The 25,671-nt window shown below is 45.1% G+C and overlaps 1 protein-coding gene across 4 annotated transcripts in view; it reads right to left on the reverse strand.

Annotated features, from left to right (window-relative positions):
* AIFM3 (apoptosis inducing factor mitochondria associated 3) overlaps positions 1–25,671 on the reverse strand; it is a 130,386-nt gene that overhangs the window by 73,009 nt on the left and 31,706 nt on the right. For all 4 annotated transcript variants that reach the window (XM_040345119.1, XM_040345110.1, XM_040345102.1 and 1 more), the window contains exons 2-6: positions 19,506–19,725; positions 6,490–6,703; positions 4,603–4,712; positions 2,643–2,752; positions 663–707 (exon numbers count right to left, since the gene is read on the reverse strand). In XM_040345119.1, the coding sequence (XP_040201053.1) occupies positions 663–707; positions 2,643–2,752; positions 4,603–4,712; positions 6,490–6,703; positions 19,506–19,536 (510 nt within the window). In that variant the 5' untranslated portion in view covers positions 19,537–19,725. The remainder of the gene's footprint in view (positions 1–662; positions 708–2,642; positions 2,753–4,602; positions 4,713–6,489; positions 6,704–19,505; positions 19,726–25,671) is intronic.

A 25,671-nucleotide genomic window follows, 5' to 3' on the forward strand; every position in this document is an offset into this window, starting at 1 on the left:
TCCATAAAATTATCAGAAATGTGTGCTTAAAGTAGAACTATAGGCAACACTTTATTTTTAATTTTGGAAAGATTAAGGGGGGGGGGGTTATAGCCCCTGTCAGTTTATTTTTTACCACCCCCGACCCATTGCAGAAATTTCCCTTCATTTCCTACCCCATAGCCAAACAGGAAGTGAGAGGAAATCTATGCAAATTAAGGGAATTCATTGCCCCCCCCCCCCCCCCAACCGGCCCTTAGAACTAGTGTCCCCACTATTTTTTTTAGGGCGGGGTCTTAAACAGAAAAGGGCGTGACCTTGCCAGGAAGGGGTGTGTCATGTTTAAATTAGGGGGTGCGCGAGTTTAGTCAGGCCTAGGGCAGCACAAAACCTAAATACACCTCTGCCTGTAACCCTCATGTAATTCATAGTGTGGCCTGTTTAGGTTTGGATATATCACAATTAAATGTTGTATATGCATATAAGCAAGAACCACCCTTTTCTAAACAATTATCGTGATAATCTTTCATACATAACCTTATTTCAGTTGTTTTTAGGGAGTTTATAGAAAATAGAAACACTTCAATATTGGGCACCAGATTAGAGACCATTTATGCCTCATATAATATAGACAGGAACTATATAAGTTAAAGTTTCTAATTAAATTTAAGAAAGTCACTTACCTGTTTACTGGCACGAATGTATACTCTTTCCTTCTCTATTTTAACCTATAAAGCATCATATTATTATTAAATGCAAATTATTCATCATTGTAAAATAAGGATGTGCATTTTTTTGAAGGCTTCAAACATAATGCATTATAATTTCTATTATTTATTTCTAGATTTCCCAAAACATAAGCGATCCCTTGAACATTTGATGTGTGTGAGCACTTTAAAACTCAAATGTTCTGGTGTGTTTTTTTTTTATGAACAGTCAATGGTAAACAGCTTGTCCGCAGGTTTTTCAGTACTGCATTATCATACTAAACTGTGATTGATTTATTGGGTGCATATAATTCTAAACCCCTAAAACCAGTTTCAAGTGACTCTTCATTTGGCCTTTATCTTGTAAAGCAGCAAGACACTATGGGGCAGATCCAAGTAGATCGGCGCATTCCTCCGTCCGGCCTAGCGTATCTATGATACGCTACGCCGCCGTTACTTACATTTTTTTTGGTATCCTGAAAGGATTTCCGCCGTAAGTTACGGCGGCGTAGCGTAACTTAGGCGGCGTAAGGGCGCGCAATTCAAATGTATGTGATGCGGGCGTGTTTTATTTTAAATACGTCTTGACCCGACGTAAATGACGGGTTTTTTTAACTGCGCATGCGCCGTCCGTGGGGGTATCCCAGTGCGCATGCCCAAAATTAAACCGGAACAAGCCAATGCTTACGACGGTGACGTCATTCTACGCAAATCCCTATTCGCAAACGACTTACGCAAACAAGCTAGCTAATTTGCATACCCGACGCGGAATTCGACGGAAACGCCACCTAGCGGCCGCCGATGCACCTAAGATCCGACATCGTCGGATCGATCCCTCATTCCGTCGTATCTTGTTTTGTAGATACGAAACAAAGATACGAAGCAGGAAATTTGAAATTACGCGGCGTATCAATAGATACGCCGGCGTAATTCTTCTGTGGATCTGGCCCTATATTTTTCTTATGCCTAGTACACACGATAGGATTTATCCGCGGATACGGTCCTCCGGACCGTTTCCGCGGATAAATCCTCTGAGGATTTTGATCCGATGGAGTGTACACACCATCGGATCGAAATCCGCGCTGAATTCCCATCGCGATGATGTGTCGCGCCGTCGCCGCGATGATGACGCGGCGACGTGCGCGACGCTGTCATATAAGGAATTCCACGCATGCGTCGAATCATTGGGTTCGGACGGATCGATCCGGTGAGTCTGTACAGACCACCGGATTGATCCGCTGGAGCCGATTCCAGCGGATAGATTTCTTAGCATGTTAAGAAATTTTTATCCGCTGGAAATCGGTCGGCCCGAAATATATCCGCGGATAAATATCCGCTGGATCGTACACACCAGCGGATCTATCCGCTGAAACCGATCCGCGGATCAATTTCAGCGGATCGATCCTCTCGTGTGTACGGGGCCTTTGCCTATTTATGTTGAGGTGAATTCAGCTAATTTATTGAACATCTTACAGCCAATACATTTGAGGCTATATTTAGTTTGTATCAAGAGATCATAAAGATGTTACCTTTGTTTAAACTATTACCTTAATTATACATTGGATTTTGATTTTCACTAAGCCTGCAGTTACTGCATATTTCATTTACAACACTGTTCTTAAATGGTTGATGAATCTGCTCATTCCTGTTCAATAAAATTAACATTAGAATTAAGGTATCTGTTATTACTCGGCTGATACAGAAGCAACTGGAGATATTGATCCTTTTCTGTTCTAGTCCCTCTGGGTTTATTTTCTCTTCTGTTGTCAGCATGTATTTAGCATGATAAAATGAAAGACACTGATAGGCAGGTACATACTACTTTTGTACACAAATGTCTATTTTAACTGTTAATTGCAATGTCAGTTTAATAGTAATTGTGTCATTATTTACATTAATACACATCACTCAAAATAATCTACTGAACTCATGGCATCATGTTTTTGTAGAATGTACCTGAAATTTTGGCAAACCATCCAATCCTGGGAAATCTTCTAGATCACCAGTCGCAATATTAAAACATGCTCCATGCCATGGACAACGTACTCTTCCTCGAGAAAGTACACCTGTGGAAGAAAAATAACTTTACAGTAATCATAGTGACATAACAAAAAATACTGGCAACGATTTGAAAATTACAGTGAGAATTATGGAAGTATTTTGTTTCAAGAGAAAGGCTGTATATAGGTTCATTACTCATTCATAGTTAAGCTATTTAACAGAAATTTCCATATTAGCTTCCAGCTACAGTAAAACTTTGGATTGTGAGCATAATTTGTTCCAGAAACATGCTTGTAATACAAAGCACTTGTATATCAAAGCCAAAATACCCATAAGAAATAATAGAAACTCAAATGATTCGTTCCACAACTATTTATTCATAAGTCCTTCAGTTTATAGTCCATATAAAAAGATTATCGCAATGTGATAGGTTGTGAACCCATAAAATGTCCATCCAAACCTCCACAAGGGGATTAGAAGAAAAATCCAGCAGGAGCTACAGAGTATAAAAAAGAAGAGAGGCGCTTCTAAAGGCTCATACACACGGTCAGACATCCAACAAACTTTCCCTTGGATTTTTGTCTTAATTGATTTGTCCAGTCACACCCATAGCATACACACGGTCAGACTTTTCTGCAAACTTTTCTAAAAATTACCCAACATCACGTGGTTTTTCTGCTCTTTTCTGCTCTTTACCGCCACCCTTTGGTTAACTTCTGCTATTGTTGGTTGATTTTAACATTGGTTCTGAGCATACGTATTTGCAATTTGTACAAAAGTTGGTTGGCTTGCTGTACACACAGTCACACAAGGCACCATCAGACTTTGTTTGAAAAGTTGATCCGTTTGCAGACCCAACTTTTTGTCGGATGAAACCCGAAAAAGTTGGTCAGATGGAGCGTACACACGGTCACACAAATTAGAAAAGTTGATGATTTTGAAGTTGGTTGGCAAAAAGTGTGACCGTGTGTATGGGGCTTAAGTGTAGCAATATGTTGCTTAATGTTGTACCTTCATTAAATGTAACCAAATTGCTACAATTAGAGGCGCCTCTCTTCTCTTTTATACCCAGTTGTGGCATGACGCTACTCTTATATCAAGACATCACTTGTATATCAAGCCAAAATGTATTTAAAATGTTTGCTTGTCTTGCAAAACGCTCTCAAACCAAGTTACTCTCAAACCAAGGTTTTATTGTAATTTTTTTGTTTTTACCTATGTGAGAACATCCAACCAATAGCAGTACAGGCCTTGGGTCATTTTAATTTCTAAATATTTGAAGCTTTGATATTTTGAGGATGGGGAGGCTATTATCAAGATGAACATTAGGGAACACAGTGTAGCAACTAGGCTACCCCTGCTACAAGGTCACTTTATTTTGTGTGATCCTTTGATAGGCTTGTTTGAAGGCTGATAAAGCCACCAATTACTGGCAAAAATTAGGTAAGAAAGTTTTGGTGGCAGTGTTTCTTGCACACAGAGTTTAATTTCTGTAAAGATCTTCTATGCCAACCAGGCAAATTTAAAAAGTAGATATACAGAAGGATACAGCAAGGCTCTGTTCTTTTTCAATGCCCAATTGTGTGCAGGGAAATAACAAAAAAAAATAGGACTGTGCCTTGAATGTCATTGGATGATTTAAGCAACAATATTCACTTTGCTAGGTGAACATTCTCTACACCTTTAGTATTCGAACCCCACTGAGTCTACAAATATTTTCATAAAGAAAGAGGTGAGGAGAAAGACAATCATTGAGATTCAATGTGATTTTACAATTTGGTTCAGTTGACAAACTTACTTAGTACACTAGTAGTATTCTCTCCTATGCTACCAGAAGAAAGTTACTCTTTTGAGTCAAATTTTATTTTCTTATATTGTAAAATATTAACTAACAGCAGACTTAAAAGACCCCAACCTTTCACCAATGGTGCTCCATAGTGAGGGCATTTGTGTCCCATTGCATAGTATTCTCCATTCTGCTTGATGAGCAAAGCTTTGCCACATCCCAAGTCAACCTCCCGCATCCTAGAGGTAAACATAAAGTAGCAATTATTATAGGAATAAACTATTATGGATTTTTGCAAACTGTACCATCATGTAGTGTTGCAGGACTGTCTGTCTCAGATCAATCGCAGCTTACACACATGAGCATCAGTGGATATGATCACTGGCCAACTCTATCTAGCTATAACAGCATACAGTATGTACTTCCCTTTAGCAATGGCCCACATTCAACTTCTGTGATTAATGCAGCTGTCAATATATTTTGCCTTCTAGAGAAAACTTAGGTTGCTACAGCTTGAAATCTTTAACAAGTAGAAGTGGACTCACTTTCAACTACATTCACATGGCTGTAAAAAAGGCATTTACAAGCATTGTTTATGTATGGATCTGTACACAATTGCATTGTGTTCAATAGAGAATAAAGAAAGAAAGAATGTGTTCAGATCAGTAACACAACATCCAAAAATCTGCATCTATTAAAGAAAAAAAAGGGACAATTTTATCTATTAAAAAAATGTATCTAAAAGCAAGTATCATTTATGCATGAACTTTTGTTCAAAAAACATCAGTAACAGTATCAGTAGCACTTTAACAGCCATGTGAATGTAGCCTAATTGCTGTTCTGTAAATTAGACTTCTTTTTCTTTGTATTCACTACTCAGCCAGGTTTATATATGACAAATACAGTACCAGGAACATGAATACTGTACAGTACTGAGAACTGCTAAGTTAGATAGATACTACCAAATGCCTGTTTTAGGTATTGTGGAGCCTTTAAATTGAGCTTATTGTCCTTTGCCTGCCAATGGATGCATCTCTGGGGCTTCTTGAAGTAGTCTTAAACCTAGTACACACTATCAGCTCAGGTCAGAGCCGTTGTACTAATGATCCGATGTTAGTACAGCCCCCCCCCCTGCTGAGCTAGTGTGTTCTGGGAGATGGCCCCACCACCAGAACACTCCGTCAGCTCTCTTAGCCTTTGGCTGAGAGCACTGATTGGGAGCTGCTAGCCACACATACAGGCTGACTGTCGGACAGTTTTTATTAAACTGGCTGATGTCAGCCAACATTTGGCCCGTGTGTACTAAGTGGAACTTTAGTCAGAAAATAAAGTCCTGCTAGATCACTTCAGACCCCTTTTGCAGGTATAGCATACAAAAAAAGTCTTAATACTGTTTAAAATCCAATAATACACTGTCTCACCCTGTCCTGCACATGCTCAGTTGCTCTCCTTTTTTTAGACAATTTTAGGCACTGCTGAGTTTGTAGAGGCCAATCTTCTGACAGTCTTAATGCAGAATTATATCCTTCTATCCTTTACAACCAAGAAATCTGCTTCTGTTTGAACTGCAACTGCCATGGTGCTGCACATGTGATCAGATAGGACACCAGCCAATTGATGGTCTGACAGTTTTGTTGAAAACACAATCAAATCAAACTGGTAAATCGATGGGTTTAGTTCCGCTTTATGATTTACAGCTGGGGCTTTGGGCTTCATCAAAATGGCAGCCTCCAGCAAAGAGAAACAGGAACACAATTTTATTCAAGCCTTGAAGCAAAACAAAGATTAAATAAAACCCACTAGGTTATTCAAACATTAATTCTAGCAATATAAATTAATAATGTATAGTACTAATAATAATATCAATAACCATGATTAGCATATAAGTTTGATCACAAAATTAACTAAAGAACAAAACCAAGGTAATGAACATTACTATCAAATTGGGGGGAAAGCAGTCATTTTTATAAAGCTGTTATAATATTGCTAACTACAAAATAACACATTAGAACATACTGTCCATTCTCTAGGTCCTTTACATGGCACACTGAGGCTTCCACAATGTCTTTGGGATTGGTGTAAGGATTAAGACCAATGGGTCTTTCTTCATGGTGATAGTGTCGAGTTGTTCCATTTGTTTTGTATGCTAGAGGACTGGCCTTCCCATTGGGAGATAATTCTTCTTTTTCCCTTTCTTTTTCTGGAAGGACAACTTCAACTTTGACTTCCACTGCAAAAGTAACCGGCAACATACTTTTAATTAATGCTTTGCAAATATTTTAATCATAAATAAAAGGTTTAAAAAAAAAACTGTCAATGTGAGCAACAATATAATAACACAAATATTAAGGATTGTAGACACATACCGTGTTTCCCCGAAAATAAGACCGGGTCTTATATTAATTTTGGCTACAAAAATCACACTAGGGCTTATTTTCAGGGGATGTCTTATTTATTTACAGTATGTACAATAATCTACATTTATTCAAATACAGTCATTTCATCATGACGATCTTAGAGTGGTTGTAACCCCAAAAAGAAAAAAATATATCCTGATCCTTTAAAGCATGATAGCCAGCACAGTGACCCGCCGTAGCTCTTCTTCTCCACTCTGAGCACTGCAGAGGAAGGGACCGCTGACGTTGGAGAGGAGAAGATCTCCAGCCAGTCATGTGAGCGCCCAGCGGCACTGTAAGTAAGGTATTTTCCAAAACAAAGTTACAAAAAGGAGACACACTACACTGCACATTATATAATCTTTTTACAAAACGGATTACATGTTTTTACGACGACTTTAACTAGGGTTTATTTTCAGGGTAGGGCTTATATTGCAGCCATCCCCAAAAATAACGCTAGGTCTTATTTTCGGGGTAGGGCTTATTTTCGGGGAAACAGGGTACACAAACAAATCAATGTCCACAATAGAAGCTGCGGGTGCCAGTTAACCTTACACTCTGTATGCCCATGACATGGTTTATTGTGTTCTCCTAAGGAACAAAAAAGCAAATTCTATTTTATTCTGATAACTACATTTAATAACAATATTTAGCATATAAAGTGACAAGTGCTTTTGCGCTAAAATAGATCCTAAATGAATAAATTCACCAAAAAATATATATATATATAGTGCAGCAAAACTGTCATGGTCTTACCTCTCTCCTGTCTCCTTCGTTTGACATGTGCTGGCGGCCATCTTGGTTTCTGGGACTCTTGTAGCCTCCCACCCTGCGGCGCCTCCTTCCCACTGGGAGGAGCTGGATGCCTGGCTCATATATATAGGAGCTCTGTGGCTTCAGTTCCTTGCTTGGTCCTCCTGTGTTCACATGCTTCTAAGACTGCTGTTGCTTCTGGTTCCGATCCTGGCTTCGTCTGACTTCCCTGCTGGTTCCTGTTCCTGGCTTCGTCTGACTTCCCTGCTGGTTCCTGATCCTGGCTTCGTCCGACTACCCTTCTGGTTCCTGACCTCTGGCTTCGCAAGACTCTGTTTAACCATCCGTTTGGACTTTTGCTTTACAGCTTGATTTTCAATAAAGCCTTCTTATTTTCACTTATCTCTTGTTGTACGTCTGGTTCATGGTTCCGTGACATTAGGACCAAGCCATGAATTTTGACGGTACAGGGCCATCCTCGCTACCCACGCTGGTTGCCAGACTTGATCAGCAGGATTACCTGTTGGGTCAGTTCGCCGTGGCGTTGCAAACCCTGCTTGAACGCACGGCTCATTTCGCTCCCGTTGCCGATGGGTCGGTTGTCGCTCCTGGGCCCGCTTCTACTGCCGCTCCGGTTGTTGCGCCAGAGTCTACCCCGACACCTGTTGTTGCGCCTGCAGTGTTTCGGGGTATGACCGGTTCTGCCCCCCTTCCACAGCGATTTGGGGGAGAGCCAACTCAGTGCCGAGGTTTCCTTAACCAAGTGGGCATTTATTTCGAGTTGCTGCCACATGCCTTTCCCACTGAGAGATCAAAGGTGGGCTTCTTGATCTCGCTGCTCTCGGACAAGGCCTTGGCCTGGGCCAGCCCTTTATGGGAGAACAACAATCCGGTGGTTGCCGAGTTTTCCGGTTTTGTTGCTTCTCTTCGGAAGGTATTCGATGTGCCGGCTCGCGCCGCCTCTGCTGCGAAGCTCCTTATGTCCGTCAGACAGGGTTCACGATCCGTAGCCGAATACGCCATTGAGTTTCGTACCCTGGCAGCAGAGGTGGGCTGGAATAATGAGGCTCTGGTCGCTGCTTTCTCTCATGGTCTCTCGGATGCCTTGAAGGATGAGGTTGCAGCTAAGGACCTACCAGTGGAGCTCGAGGCTCTTATTTCTTTCCTGATTTTGATTGACACCAGACTCAGGGAGAGACCTTCCTTTAAGGAGAGCCTGCGGAGGCCTCCTAACAGTTTGGCGCCTACGTTTGCTGTCCCACCCGTGCCTCCCTCTCCTCCCACGCCTCCTGGGGTTGACTTGTCTGGGGGTGAACCCATGCAGCTGGGGTTTGCTCGCCTGTCCGAGGGGGAGATTGTACTCCGGAGACGCGAGGGCCGATGCACGTACTGTGGTCTCGGTGGGCATTTTCGGTTGGCATGTCCGAACCGTCCGGGAAACGCTCGCACCTGAGATCCTGTCGGGGGCAGATCTTGGGTGGAGTCTCCTCGTCCCCGGTTTCCCGTGTTGATAAACCACTGATCACTGTTGTCCTCTCCTGGGTCGGGGGCTCGGTGACGACCCAGGCGTTGGTGGACTCTGGTGCTGGTGGTTTTTTCATTGATAGTGAGTTCGCTGCCGCCAATTCCATTCCTCTGCAGGCTCGAGGTTCCCCGCTGGCTCTAGAGGCGATAGACGGCAGACCCCTCCAGCCGTCACACGTGACTCATGAGACCCTTCCAGTGGGGATAGCCATTGGTGCCGTTCACAGAGAGTCAGTCTGCTTCCAGGTTATTTCGTCTCCACACTACTCGGTGGTCTTGGGGTACCCCTGGCTCCAGAAGCATAATCCGACTTTCGACTGGAGATCGGCCGAGATCCTCTCATGGTCACCACAGTGTGGGGCTAGTTGCATCCATGGGCCTGTCAGGTTGCTGTGTACTTCCTTGGACTCTCTGTTGCCTCCTGAATACGAGGAGTACCGGGATGTATTCGATAAGGTGCGCGCAGTTGCCCTACCTCCGCACCGCCCATACGATTGTGCCATAGAGTTACAACCTGGTGCCGTTCCTCCTCGCAGCAGGGTCTATCCACTGTCGGTTGCGGAGAATGAGGCCATGGAGGAGTACGTGATGGAGGCGCTGTCCCGTGGTCACATTCGCAAATCCTCGTCCCCGGCAGGGGCTGGATTTTTCTTTGTGAAAAAGAAGGGCGGTGAGTTGAGGCCTTGCATCGATTACAGGGGCCTTAATCGCATCACGATCAAGAACGCTTACCCGATACCCTTGATTTCCGAGCTGTTCGATCGCCTTAAGGGGGCCACGGTCTTTACCAAACTCGACTTGAGGGCGGCATATAACCTGGTAAGGATCAAGGCGGGCGATGAGTGGAAGACCGCGTTTAACACCAGGACCGGTCATTATGAATCCTTGGTTATGCCCTTTGGGTTGTGCAATGCGCCCGCAGTCTTTCAGGAATTCATCAACGATGTTTTCCGTGACCTGTTGCAGCAGTGTGTGGTGGTCTATTTGGATGACATCTTGGTATACTCTGAATCCATGGAGGCCCACATTCTGGATGTCAAGCGAGTGTTGCAACGGTTACGAGAGAACAAGCTGTTCGGTAAGCTTGAGAAATGCGAATTTCACCGATCCCAGGTAACCTTCTTAGGTTACATCATTTCCGCTGAGGGGTTCTCCATGGACCCTGAGAAGGTTTCGGCTGTCTTACAGTGGCCTCAGCCCAGTGGTCTTCGTTCCTTGCAGCGCTTTTTGGGCTTCGCCAATTATTATCGGAAGTTCATCAGGGACTTCTCCATGCTGGCCAAGCCTCTCACGGATCTGACCAGGAAGGGCAGTAATTCCCAGGTCTGGCCGCTCGAGGCCATCCGGGCTTTTGAGGCCCTAAAATCCGCCTTTGTGTCGGCCCCGATTCTGTCTCATACCAACCCTGGGTTGCCCTTTGTCCTCGAGGTGGACGCATCTGAGACGGGAGTAGGCGCCCTTCTGTCTCAGCGTAGAACACCAGAGGGTCCGCTGCTTCCTTGTGGGTTTTACTCCCGGAAACTGTCACCCGCGGAGTGCAACTATCAGATTGGTGACAGGGAGTTATTGGCCATAGTGCAGGCTCTCAAAGAGTGGAGGCACTTGCTCGAGGGCTCCGTGGTTCCGGTTCTCATCCTGACGGACCACAAGAATCTGACCTACCTTTCTGAGGCCAAGAGATTGACACCACGTCAGGCCAGATGGGCTCTGTTCTTGTCACGTTTTAATTACGTGGTCTCCTACCTACCCGGTTCCAAGAACATCAGGGCGGATGCTTTATCACGGCAGTACTCCGAGCTGTCCAGGGAGGAATCTATACCGACTTCGGTCATACCTCCAAATCAGATCCTGGCCGCCATTCGCACCAGCCTGACCTCTCCCCTTGGTGAGCAGATTTTGGCGGCTCAATCTGGTGCTCCCTCTGGGAGACCCAACGGCAGATGTTTTGTGCCTGAGGAGTTGCGCACTCGGTTGTTGCGAACCTACCATAACTCCAAGACCGCGGGGCATCCTGGTAAGAATCAGCTGTCCTGGGCTGTTTCACGTCTGTTCTGGTGGCCTTCCCTACGTTCCGACATCGCCGCATATGTAGCGGCATGCTCCGTTTGTGCCCAGAGTAAGTCCCCTCGGCACCTTCCGTTGGGCCTGCTGCAACCCATAGCCACCGGGGAGCGCCCATGGTCACACCTGGGGATGGATTTCATTGTGGACCTCCCTGCATCCCGAGGCCATACGGTCATTCTCATGATTGTGGATCGGTTTTCCAAAATGTGCCACTGTGTTCCTCTCAAGAAGTTACCCTCTGCACAAGAATTGGCCACGATTTTTGCCTGGGAGGTCTTTCGGTTGCACGGTTTGCCCAAGGAGATAGTGTCGGATCGGGGGAGTCAGTTTGTGTCCAGGTTCTTGCGCGCCTTTTGCTCCCAGTTGGGGATTCATCTCTCCTTCTCCTCGGCCTACCACCCTCAGTCCAATGGGGCCGCAGAACGATCCAATCAGGCCTTGGAGCAATTCCTTCGTTGCTATGTCTCCGATCACCAGGACAATTGGGTTGACCTCCTGCCTTGGGCTGAGTTTGCCAGGAACACGGCGGTGAACTCTTCCTCTGGGACGTCTCCCTTCATGGCCAATTATGGGTTCCAACCTGCCGTGTTACCGGAGGCATTCTCTCCCCAGGATATTCCGGCTGTGGAGGATCACCTTTCCGTCCTACGCGCCTCTTGGGTACAGATCCAGAAGTCCCTTGAGGTCTCTGCGCAGCGCCAGAAACTCCAGGCTGATCGCAGACGAGCGCCTGCTCCTTCCTACCAGGTCGGAGACCGTGTATGGTTGTCCACTCGCAACCTCAACCTTCGAGTGCCCACTCCCAAGCTGGCTCCTCGCTTTGTTGGTCCCTTCCGAGTGCTTCGCAGGGTAAACCCGGTAGCCTATGCCCTTGCGCTTCCTCCTGGCATGCGGATCTCCAACGTGTTTCATGTCTCCCTGTTGAAGCCACTGGTGTGCAATCGCTTCACTTCCTCGGTTCCTCGGCCTCGTCCGGTCCAAGTGGGCAATCATGAGGAGTATGAGGTGAGCAATATCCTGGACTCACGCCTGGTCCACGGTCGGGTGCAGTTTTTGGTCCACTGGCGTGGTTACGGTCCAGAGGAGCGTTCCTGGGTTCCCTCCGCAGATGTCCATGCTCCTGCCTTGCTCCGAGCCTTCCACGCACGTTTCCCTCAGAAACCGTTTTTTTTGCACCGCGGAGGAGGGGCCCTTGAGGGGGAGGTACTGTCATGGTCTTACCTCTCTCCTGTCTCCTTCGTTTGACATGTGCTGGCGGCCATCTTGGTTTCTGGGACTCTTGTAGCCTCCCACCCTGCGGCTCCTCCTTCCCACTGGGAGGAGCTGGATGCCTGGCTCATATATATAGGAGCTCTGTGGCTTCAGTTCCTTGCTTGGTCCTCCTGTGTTCACATGCTTCTAAGACTGCTGCTGCTTCTGGTTCCGATCCTGGCTTCGTCTGACTTCCCTGCTGGTTCCTGTTCCTGGCTTCGTCTGACTTCCCTGCTGGTTCCTGATCCTGGCTTCGTCCGACTACCCTTCTGGTTCCTGACCTCTGGCTTCGCAAGACTCTGTTTAACCATCCGTTTGGACTTTTGCTTTACAGCTTGATTTTCAATAAAGCCTTCTTATTTTCACTTATCTCTTGTTGTACGTCTGGTTCATGGTTCCGTGACAAAAACCTAGTTATGTATACATGACATAAAACAGGAATATGAATAAAGTGTGATTCTGCGCAACATATCACGCTAGTAAATTAGTGATATCACATAAAATGATGAGTGTAAGAGCTGACAAATTTCAGCATGAGCTATCAAAGTAGTGGAGAAATAAAATAAAATAGTGAGTCCAAGAATAAAATATATTAGTGAGTCCAAAAATATATATAAATACTCAAAGAGTAAATATGCAAAGATATGAATAATTGTGGACACAGGTATGGAATAGAAAAGTTCAATCCCAAAGTGCAAACATAAATAAGCTGTCCGGACAGAAGTATTAAATGCACTGGATAAAGGTGAGCACCAGCTCTATAATGTGAATGCACAGCCGTGCAATGAAAGATGAACCAGATCCCTGGCTGAGCTCCCGGGACTCTTACCTCTCAGCCCTCCTTAATGGGCAATAGTATACAGGTCACTCGCAGCCTTCTATGGGTGGTCACTGATGCTTCCTCTCTCGATCTAATGGATCCTCCCTCTAATGGGATAAATGCTCCTCAGTGCCGGATGGATAATGTGGGTAAAAAGAGAGAGTGAGGTAACGTTTGGTGCAGGAAAAAAATTTATTGGGAATAACCTGCGCTTATATTACAATAAAAACAATGTGCAACGAGGAAATCAACAAGCGGCGTTTGGATCGCCAGCTTACGTCACTCCGGGTGTACGTCCTCCAATCCCTACGCGTTACGACACCACGTGTCTTCGTCTAGTTACCTCACTATGGGAGTCCCCTCTTTCTCTTTTTACCCACATTATCCATCCGGCACTGAGGAGCATTTATCCCATTAGAGGGAGGATCCATTAGATCGAGAGAGGAAGCATCAGTGACCACCCATAGAAGGCTGCGAGTGACCTGTATACTATTGCCCATTAAGGAGGGCTGAGAGGTAAGAGTCCCGGGAGCTCAGCCAGGGATCTGGTTCATCTTTCATTGCACGGCTGTGCATTCACATTATAGAGCTGGTGCTCACCTTTATCCAGTGCATTTAATACTTCTGTCCGGACAGCTTATTTATGTTTGCACTTTGGGATTGAACTTTTCTATTCCATACCTTTGTCCACAATTATTCATATCTTTGCATATTTACTCTTTGAGTATTTATATATATTTTTGGACTCACTAATATATTTTATTCTTGGACTCACTATTTTATTTTATTTCTCCACTACTTTGATAGCTCATGCTGAAATTTGTCAGCTCTTACACTCATCATTTTATGTGATATCACTAATTTACTAGCGTGATATGTTGCGCAGAATCACACTTTATTCATATTAATATTTAGCATATATTGTTTTTATTTCATATAACTTTATGTACTTTTTCATATTTGTAAAGGTTTGTAAAAATGTATAATACTGTCAAGGATGTTTAAATAGCTGCGGCATCAGCTTTTGTTAACCACTTCCCGACGGCCGTACGACTTTATACGGCCGCAGGGTGGCTCTACATCTCTGGGTGGCCGTGTTTTTACGGCCTGCGCGCGCAGCCAGCGGCGCGGGCCCGTCCGGCGGAGGCGCGCTCGCCGCATCGCTGAGATGCCTATGCGAGTGCCTGGTGGCCGCGATGTCCGCCAGGGACTCGCGATCGGCGGCTACAGGGACAAGACGTGGAGCTCTGTGTGTACGTCCTGTCAGGGGAGAGAGGAGACCGATCTGTGTCCCTTGTACATAGGGACACAGCATCGGTCACCTCCCCCAGTCACCCCCCTTCCCCCACAGTTAGTAACACAATTCAGGGTACACATTAACCCCTTCCTCACCCCCTAGTGTTAACCCCTTCAATGCCAGTCACATTTATACAGTAATTAGTGCATATTTATTGCACTGATCGCTGTATAAATGTGAATGGCGCCAAAAATGTCTCAAAAGTGTCCGATGTCTCCGCCATAATGTCGCAGTCACGAAAAAAAAATGCTGATCGCCGCCATTAGTAGTAAAAAAAAAAAAAAAAAAATAATAATTCTGTCCCCTATTTTGTAAGCGCAATAACTTTTGCGCAAACCAGACGCTTCTTGCGATTTTTTTTATTTTTTTATTTTTTTAACAAAAATATGTAGAATAATACGTATCGCCTAGACTGAGAAAAAATTATTTTTTAAAAAAAAATTGGGCAATTTATTATAGTAACAAGTAAAAAATATTGTTTTTTTTTCAAAATTGTCGCTCTATTTTTGTTTATAGCGCAAAAAATAAAAACCGCAGAGGTGATCAAATACCACCAAAATAAAGCTCTATTTGTGGGAAAAAAAGGACGTCAATTTTGTTTGGGAGCCACGTCGCATGACTGCGCAATTGTCAGTTAAAGCGACGCAGTGCCGGAAGCTGAAATTTCACCTGGTCAGGAAGGGGTATATGTGCCCAGTAAGGAAGTGGTTAAATAAGAAAGAACTCTTGACAGTGTTATAGTTTGTTTTGTGTTGCTTTTAATGAACAGATTGTCTGTAGGTCAATATAGAGAACATTTTTAAAAATAAAAATGAATTCCTATACCAAATATTATCATTATATTTAATATCCCCATACCCCCATATCCCCAGCCAGGAGCCTGTTTATAGGTCAGTGATGCTGACAAAGCATGCCTTTCCTCGGTGGCAGCAAAAGAGTTAAAGCAGCTCTGTAGTAAAAAAAGGTTATAGCAAACCTCTACTCTCATCATGTAGCACCCCCTAGGTGGGTAGGTGCTAGAGTTAGGATCTTTTGTAGAACAGGTACATTCTTTATTTGATCTGATCTGGGGTGGGAGTGGTTCAGGGTAGCAACTGTTGACTCACAGACAGCATCACTGAGACCTCCCTCTTCTTTCTAGAGTTTGCTATAAAGTTCTGGAAAGAGAGGAGGAGAGGAGAGGTGGAGCTGCCTGGGGATGTTTTAGGAAGCCCTGACCAATCCCCAACCTTGCTTGGCAGGGGAAAGCCTCCTTAAATACCTAGGGTCAGCCCAGATGGGTGGAGGAGCTGGAGTGAAAGGGTACGGAGGCTGTCAGGGCCTTAAAGGGCGCTCCCCAGTCTGGGGGGGGGGATGTGACATTGGGCCTGGGCTTGGGTGCAGTTGCTACCACTTTCAAGAACACATGAAGAGGTCCTGGACCAGAGACACAAGAGAGCAAGGAGAGGACAGCGGGAGAGCGCACTGCTAAGAAACTCCTGGGAGGACAACTGGACGCAGCCAGGAGGGCTGGTGAGTGAAGCACAGTGTCAGGGCTGGGCTCAGCCCTTCCTTCTCTGTGCTGGCAGCTCAGCTGTCAGCTAATTGCAAGCTCCTATCTCTCTACAGTGATCCACCTGTTGATGATCCTGCTCGTCAACTCTGCCTACTTTTTTTTTTATCTTAATTTTTCTTTATTATTTTACGATGTTTGTCAGCACAGGTTATCTTACAGGAGATATAAAATATATATTCCAAATATATAAACACAGACAGCGGATTGTACACATACAGTGGATTAACATATCCCACCCATCCCTCCCTCCACCTCCCCCTCTCCGCCCTTCCCTACCCACCCTGTGTCACTATTATGCATCTTTTTATGTTACCCCGAGTAGGAGCAAATACCTTAGTCTGAACTATCATTAGTGCATTTCATATAGGGAGAGGAGACTAAAAGAGAAAAGAAGAAAGGGGGAGACCAGGGAAACAAAAATCAATCATTGAAAAATCCAGTCCTCCCTGTTATTAGTTACTGGTTATAAGGAGGATTTCTGATTCCAGGGGGGAGGGGGGAGATTCCAGGCCACGTAGAGAGGTAGCCTCTATAGGGGGTATCCCATTTCCCTCAACCAGGCCCCCCACACTCTTTCGAATCTCTTATAGTTGCCTTGCTTAATAAAAGTCACCCTCTCACTCCAGATCATTGCATTAATGGTTTCAGCCCAGTTTTTAACCGATGGAGGGGCATGCGCTTGCCATCTCTGTGCTATTAGCTTGAGTGCTTGGAATAGGCACCTCAACACACCTTCCAGGGCTCCTGGTGGAACTCTGTGGTCCTCCATACACCCTAAAAGCTTTGCCTACTTAAAGCCTTCCAGTTCATTTGCTCTTTGCCTTCGCCTGTGTTAACATCACAAGAGACTTTCTCCTGCGTTCCTCTTGAAGACCTGCTTGACTGATGTCCCCTCTGTCTACAGATTCTGCTTGCTGTACTACTACCTTTATCGCTGGCTCTTGGACATTGGCTTGGCCGATTACCCATTCCGGTTACTGAACTCTGGCTATGTTTTGACTACCCTTACTCTGTTTACCTTTTTATTTTTATTATTAAACAAGTGTGATTTAACTGTACTTTTGTCTCTGTCTGATTCATGGTTTCTGACACACAGTCAGGAGGACTGGGAGCTTGCAGTCTGATGTGGGTGCAGAACCAGAAGTGTGGACTGTGGAGAAAGGGACAGTGAAAAGAGGCAGCTGCAGCCAGGAGGGCTGGCAGGGCCTGAAGAGGGCTAACTGGGATCGGTAGACATATTAGGGCAGCTAGCACAAGGACTATACTGCTACACCATTGGGGCCCGCAGTCCCAGCCTGCAAAGGGCATTTGCTGAGGCCTGGCTAAGTCAGTGAAAGGCCTAACCAACAAATAGTGCTAGCTTTTCCTGGGGAATTAAGTGATGTTCTGGAGGTGACTAGGAGTAACAGTGTGCAGCAAGTGATGTGCTGGTGGAGTGAGGAGTGATTGAAAGTTCAAAGTTCATTGACTGCTTTTTGTCTAGGAGTGCCGGAGAGTAAATGCAGGGCTGGGCAGGGTGACAGACAAACCACATTTCTCAGCAAACCCTACGGGGGTACCGCTACACACACTATGGGGTTGATTTACAAAAACTGGAGAGTGCAAAATCTGGTGCAGCTGTGCATGGTAGCCAATCAGCTTCGAACTTCAGCTGGTTCAGTTAAGCTTTGACAATAAAATCTGGAGGCTGAATGGTTGCTATGCAGAGCTGCACCAGATTTTGCACTCTCCAGTTTTAGTAAATCAACCTCCATATATGTTTACATATCTTGAATAAGCAGTAAAAGTGGTCTAAAACAAGCCCTCATTGATCTTTGTATCTATAAGCATTGTGAAGAAATTAAAGTCCAACTTCAGGCACTAGACAAACAATTTTGCAGTAGGGCCTTCCCAGACTGCAAGGGTTAAAGGCCTATCAGATCTAAAGGTTGAAGAATATGCTGTAATACCTACCTTAATCCTCACTCTAGAAGCCTTCCTCCATACTATGTGACCATTCCCCTACAGCCTCTTCCCTAAAGTGCTCTGGCCACTGGTTGCATGCTGCATAGTATGTGAGGGCCTGTCCACAATCCAACCCGGATAGTCAGAGAGAAGAAAAGAATACCAGCAGCCTGGGGTTCAATTAATAAGTTAAGCTTGACTTTTCCTCTACCTACTAGACTTAAGAAACATTTAACCCTTGCAGTGCAGGGGGAGGAGGGGGCAGACACTGACATGAAACCTTACCCTATTCTCTATGACTTTTTAATGCAACAGAATCCAGGCAGCCTGTAAGCACTCTAGGGTGAACAAACAGCAGGTATTTTTGAAGCTGTTAGAAACCATTTGTAACCTGACTTGTATCATGGTTGTGATCTTTGAAGAATTTGAGAAGTAATAGCTTCACATTACAAGCAGCTAGAGAGGTCAGGGATGACATGTTTTAAAACTCTTCTACTTCTTGTTAAGAATTTGTAAATAGTTTAACCCCTTGCCACCAACTCTACACATATACTGTATACTGAAGTGGATCTTCTACTGCAAGGCTGCATATATTTATACATGTATTTGTGCTGGGAGTGCACTGCAGAGTTTCGACGCATGCGCGGTAGCATACAAGTTTAGTGTGGGGTGAAGCAAGATGGCGGTGACGGCATCGAATGTGACGAGCGCTGTCTCGTCGTATTCGATGGCGTCACCGCCTTCTTGCCATTCAAAAGAACAGCAGTTCTTTGGAATGGCCGTCTGTATGCACAACAAGCTTGCCAGGAATCCCGTCAGGAAAACCAAGTTTTTTTTCCTGACGGGATTCCCGGCCGTGTGTACAGGGCTTGTTGCTCAAAGAACCAAACCAGGTTTCATTACCTTTTGCATGCAGGGGAAATTGAACATTGAATCAAACTGCTTTCTGTTGGCACTTTTTAAGATACACTTTTTACAAATCAAATGCAAGCTTATTAAACCATTTCTTTAGAAAATTCCAAAAATCTAACTATATTTTCAAATAAATAATTGCATTTTTTATATTTATAATGAACAGTCGAAAATCTGCACTTCTTAAACCACCCCCTGCTGTAACAAGAGTAAAGGGATTTGGAATTATTTTCATTATTGGGGCATAGGCTTGCTGCGTACAAGCTATATTAGTTCAAGCTTATTATAGTAAACATTCTGTGCTCATTTCAGCTGAACGTTCTGTACGTGAAAGAAACTGAAATGTAATTTTCCTTGGATTAATTGTAACCTAGAGCGTTCTTTAATCCTCCCTGCAAGAGTGCAGAATTAACATTCCTTCCAGCAGTCACCCTGCAGAGTTTCTAAGTCTGACCCAGTTTGTTGTGTGTAGCTTTATGACATATAACATGCAATGTAATATTAATGGGCTCTTACCTGGCTTGGGTTTGGAGAAGCATCCCCCCATTATGGTCCAAGTACAAAAAACTGTGAAAAACACTAAACATGCAATGATCCCTCAAAGACAGAAGTTGAGATTCTAAGCCATATTTTAGTTGAGTAAACACTATAAGAGCCTGAAACTTAAAGTAGAGATGAAAAGTGTCCAAATGGTTGACAGAATAGGTCTCTTCATGTTAGGAGGTATCTTCATAACCTGTGAAGACACAAGAGTCCTGTTAGAAAGAATTACGTTCAGAATATGTTTTTTTAATAACATATCACCAACAGATAGCCATCATTGCTTCTAAAATGATCAAAATAGGAAATCAACAGTGAGGTCAGTGTCTCGACCAGTGAACAGAATATGTGAACAGAGTGCTGGCGGATGGGCTACCAAAAAAACTCTATATGGGCAACATGACAAGATCTCTTTAAGGAAATGTTAATGTTAATGTATTAATTTGCACCAAATATATTATATATTTTATGGTATCAGAATAAGTAACATAGAGCTGGGAAACCGTACTATAACAGGGCTCGACAGAATTCGGGCGCCCGGTCGCAATTGCGACAAGAAATTGTGACCTGGCGCCCACGCCCACCGGTAATTGAGGCCGCGGCCTACAAGGCCGCAAAGCCGCGACCTCAATTACCAGCCGGCGCGGGCCCGCTGTGATCGCGCGGCAGGGGAAGTGGGGGCGCACGGAGGCACAGGATCCTGTGTCTCTGTGCGCCCCCACCTCCCCCGCCGCGCGATCGCGGCGGCCCCATGACAGCCGGTAATTAAGGCCGCAGCTTTGCAGCCTTGTGAAGGCCCAAGCTTCCTTCTGTGACCTGGCGCCATCTGGTGGTGGCCGTTCGCATTACAAGTAAAACAGCAGTTCTTAAAGTGTTTTTTCACTGTTTTCACTGCCATCTCCTTCCCTCTAATTAGAACCCCCAAACATTATATATTTTTTTATTCTAACACCCTAGAGATTAAAATGGCGATCGTTGCAATACTTTCTGTCACACCGCATTTGCGCAGCGGTCTTACAAGTGCACTTTTTTTAATAAAAAAATAAGACAACAGTAAAGTTATCCCAATTTTTTTTTTATATTGTGAAAGATAATTTTACACTGAGTAAATTGATACCCAACATGTCACGCTTCAAAATTGCGTCCGCTCGTGAAATGCCGACAAACTTTTACCCTTTAAAATCTCCATAGGCGACATTTAAAAAATTCTACAGGTTGCATGTTTTGAGTTAGAGGAGGTCTAGGGCTAGAATTATTGCTCTCGCTCTACCAATCATGGCGATACCTCACATGTGTGATTTGAACACCGCTTTCATATGTGGGCGCTACTCAGGTATGTGTTCGCTTCTGCGCGCGAGCTTGGCGGGACGGGGCGCGTTTTCTGGCTCCTAACTTTTTTAGCTGGCTCCTAGATTCCAAGCAAATTTGTCAAACCCTGTATTATAATATGGTAAAATGTTACATGTTGTCAGGAAGGCACTAGCCATAGTACAGATGAAGCCTCAAGACAGACAGGTGGCAGGCACAGATGTGCGGTTGCCTGTTCACGAGCACATAACCATTTACGAATGCATATGCGCAAATGCACACGTGCACTCAGGCGCACTCATCGGTAAAGGGGTTGTAAACCCTCATGTTTTTCCACCTTAATGCATCCTATGCATTAAGGAGAAAAAACTTCTGACAGTGATCGGCCCCCTAGATCCCCCCCCCCCCCCGTTTTACTGACCTCAGCCCTGTAATTCCCACGGCGGAGATGCGCTCTTCCTCTCTGCCTGGGGTTTCTCGGCTCTTAACTGGATAGATTGATAGCAGCACAGCCATTGGCTCCTGCTTCTGTCAATCAAATTGCATGTAACAAGCGCTGGGGGCGGGGCCAAGTCCGGCATTTTGTGTCTATGGACGCAAATGCTGGACTCGGGAGCGCGCCCCCAAGGTAACCCCCTTGGAGAGCGCTTCTCCAAGGCGTTTAACCGATGCAAAGAGGAACCGCAAGAGCCGCTGGGGGACCCCAGAAGACGAGGTTCGGGGCCACACTGTGCAAAACAAACTGTATAGTGTGATATGTTTATTTAAAAAAAACTGAAGGTATACAATCACTTTAATGTTGGTGCCAATGGGACTATTTAGACTGAAGAAGTTCTATTAGTCAGTGCTGTTTGATCTACAGCTATTTCCCATATTCCTGTATCTGTTCCTGTGTTACTTCTGTGATTGATCCGGCTTGCCCTGACCTTGATTGATCGCTACCTGCCCTGACTTTGGCCTGTCTCTAGATTTGCTCTGACTCTGCTCATTCTACATCACTGACTTCTGCTTGTATCCTGACCATTCTCTGCCATTTATGCCTGTATCTGACCATCTGCTGCTGACCTGGCTCATCTGACCTTGCATCCAGTTATTCTCCCATCCTGCTCTGCATGCTACTGGTTCTGAATTGGCTACCTGCCAGCTGCCTGTCAAGCACAGGCCGTCTGCCCAATCCGGGGTCTGCTTTCTCTGTTGCCATCTGCTGTTCCAGCAATCTGACCTGTCTCAGGCACCTGCTACCCACTGCTGCGGCTGACGGACATCTTACAGGCACTCATACCTAGCCATGCTCTCGTGGCCACTGTCACAACATCAGTGTTCTCAGAACTGAGGCTGTGCAAGTGGCCTCCGTCTATACTTCAGGCTCTGCCACAAGGTACGTGACACATGTACATGACTCTTGTAGCCTATTCAGAACAACCAGCACCTATTTTGCTATACGCATCCACTCTTTAGTAGTGGTTTTCCTGTACACAGAAAAAAATCATTAATTTGAATAAACAACGGATTTTTTCTAATTGTTGTTTGTTCTTGCTATATGTCCTTATTGGTTGCTCTATTTATAGCTCAAATAATGGTGGTCCTAAAAGAAGAGAAAAATATCTATAGTGGCCATTAAGATTTCAATTATTTTCGTAGTGCATGTTCATATTAGTGACTCTTTTCACATATTTTTCATTGTTTTTTCAAGGGTTTTAAACACAATCAGAATGAAGCATGCATATATTCTGCATTATATAACATAGCATATGGAATATAAGTATAATAGAAGTGAATAAGAAGGGCTTATGTTTGTATGTAACATGACATGATATAGGCTAAAGTCTATAGGCTAAAGCAAAAGAAGCCCAAGGATGTGGTTGATCATAGGCTGGGTGGGAAAAGGAAAGGGGTGACGGTGGAACTGTCTACATGTAGGTGGACTAGGAAGTGTGCAGATGGTATCTTCTCATTGTACTTGCCCAAGGTACAGAGTATTGCAGTGAGCTCTAACAATATTTAGATGGGTTTAAAAAGACCAAGGGGGAGAAGGCAGGATGGCAGAGTAAGGGGAAAGATAATGCCAGACAATTTTAGTGTGCATTAAGGCCCCGTACACACGGACAGACAATCCGCTGAAAACGGTCCGCCGGAAAATTTCTGTCTGATGGTTGTACACACCATCAGACAGAAATCCGCGTGTAAACAATACGCGGGGCAATACGCGGGGCATTGCCGCGATGACGCGGCGACGTGGGCGGCCTTGAAGTTCAAATCTTCTACGCATGCGTCGAATCAGTACGACGCATGCGAGGGATGGCGGTCGGTCGGACGTGTCCGGTGAGTCTGTACAGACGACCGAACACGTTTCCAGCGGATAGATTTCTTAGCATGCTAAGAAATTTTGATCCGCTGGAAACTGTCCGATCCACCGGACAATTGTCTGGTCGGGCCTACACACGACCGGATCTGTCCGCTGAAACTGTCCATCGGACAAATATCAGCGGACAGATCCGGTCGTGTGTACGGGGCCTTAGAGTAAAAAGATACAGGGAAGGAGGGTAAGAAAGAAAGGAGGATGCCATGGACCAAGCCGGAAGTTCCCATGTCATGAAGCCTATGTGTTTTTCAAACTGAGAGTAAAGAGTGGTTGAGGTTCAGATTGTGGTTGCACCCTAGCCACGGAGAGCATAGTTTCAGGAATTTAAGGTGAGTGTCATTTGGTATAAGTTTCTCTAGGATACTTGTGCCCACAATCCACTGCTTTACCTCCATTAGGTTCAGAGAGGGTGGTTTCTGAGCTGTAGCTACATTTTGAGCTAAAACAAATGAAAGTTTTTAGCTTTTTGTTCATATTAGTCACACCAGTTTTCTGATGGTCTGATCTTAAAAATCTATACCCAAAAACAAAAATGTAATGTAGTGCAGCTTGCCAGTCCTTGAATGTGGTGGCTGTATTTGTTTTCTTTCTTTGGGGGCTGTTTGCCAGTTGATTTCACCTGGTGACCCTACCATTAATACACTCCCTGTATTCGTGCATCAATGCTCACTCACTGTCCTTTCTCTATACAGTCATATGTCATCGACTGTAGGACAGAAAGTATGTTAGGACAGAACACCTCCCCCTCTCCTCATCTCCTTAACAATGGGGGAAGTCTTCTGTAGTGCACACAGTTGAACTGGGCTGGTAGGAAAATACTGCTTGAGAAACATTAAAGGGGTTGTAAAGGTTTGTTTTTTTATTTTCTAAATAGGTTCCTTTAAGCTAGTGCATTGTTGGTTCACTTACCTTTTCCTTCCATTTCCCTTCTAAATGTTTTTTTTCTTTGTCTGAATTTCTCACTTCCTGTTTCTCCTCAGTAAGCTTTCCCCCCATCATCTGAGCGGTGGAAAGTCGGTCAGAACAGCTTACTGAACACCTTACTGAGGAGGAACAGGAAGTGAGAAATTCAGACAAAGAAAACAAAAAAAAACATTTAGAAGGGAAATCGAAGGAAAAGGTAAGTGAACCAACAATGCACTAGCTCAGGGGTCTCCATACTTTTCAAGCAAAGGGCCAGTTTACTGTCTTTGAGACTTCAGGGGGGCCGTATTCTGACAAATGGGGGTAGAATAATGCCCCAGGGCCGAGCATCAGTGAGAATAAACATGGCCCCAGTGTTGGTGGGCAGTAGGAGGGGGAATAGTGCTCCATCATTGCTATTAGTGGAAGAAAGAGAGCCCCATTGTTGGTGTCACTGAGAGGAATAGTGCCTCATATCATTGAGAGCAATACTGCCCCAAGGGCCGGATAAAGGCTAGCAAAGGGCCACATCCGACACTCGGCCGCAGTTTGGAGCTTAAAAGAACCTATTTAGAAAATAAAAAACAAACCTTTACAACCCCTTTAACCACTTGCCCACCGCGCCATAGACATTTTACTGCTACAGCGCGGTCGAGTTATTCTTGGAGGACGTCCCTGGGACGTCCTCCCAGAATCCTCCACTCGCGCACCCCCTGGGGCGCGCTCCTGGAATCATCCGTGAGCGCCCGGTCTAGAAGATCCGGCGCATCCAGGATCGCGGTAAATTGCCGCTGATAGCGTCCGTTTCTCACGTGATCGCTCCGTCAAATGACGGAGCGATCACTTGTAAACAAACCGGCGTCATTTCTTCCCTCTCCTCTCTGTACCGTTCGGTACAGTGTGAGAGGAGGGGGGGAGAGCGGGTGTCAGCAGCAGCACTGAGGGCTAAATCTGTGACAAATGCAGTCACATATCCAGCCATCCATCCATCCCAGCTCAGCTATCCCTGCGCAATACTCTGCAATACCCCAATACTCTGCAATACCCTGCGCAATACTCTGCAATACCCCAATATTCTGCAATACCCCAATACTCTGCAATACCCCAATACTCTGCACGATACTCTGCAATACCTCAATACTCTGCAATACCCTGCGCGATACTCTGCAGTACCCCAATACTCTGCAATACCCTGCGCGATACTCTGCAATACCCCGATACTCTGCAATACCCCAATACTCTGCAATACCCTGCGCGATACTCTGCAATACCCCAATACTCTGAAATACCCTGCGCGATACTCTGCAATACCCCAATACTCTGAAATACCCTGTGCGATACTCTGCAATACCCCAATACTCTGCAATACCCTGCGCGATACTCTGCAATACCCCAATACTCTGCAATACCCTGCGCGATACTCTGCAATACCCCAATACCCTGCGCGATACTCTGCAATACCCCAATACTCTGCAATACCCCCCATACTCTGCAATACCCCCCATACTCTGCAATACCCTGCGCGATACTCTGCAATACCCCAATACTCTGCAATACCCAAATACTCTG

The sequence above is a fragment of the Rana temporaria genome, chromosome 1, assembly GCF_905171775.1.
Source record: "Rana temporaria chromosome 1, aRanTem1.1, whole genome shotgun sequence".
Classification (NCBI taxonomy): domain Eukaryota; kingdom Metazoa; phylum Chordata; class Amphibia; order Anura; family Ranidae; genus Rana; species Rana temporaria.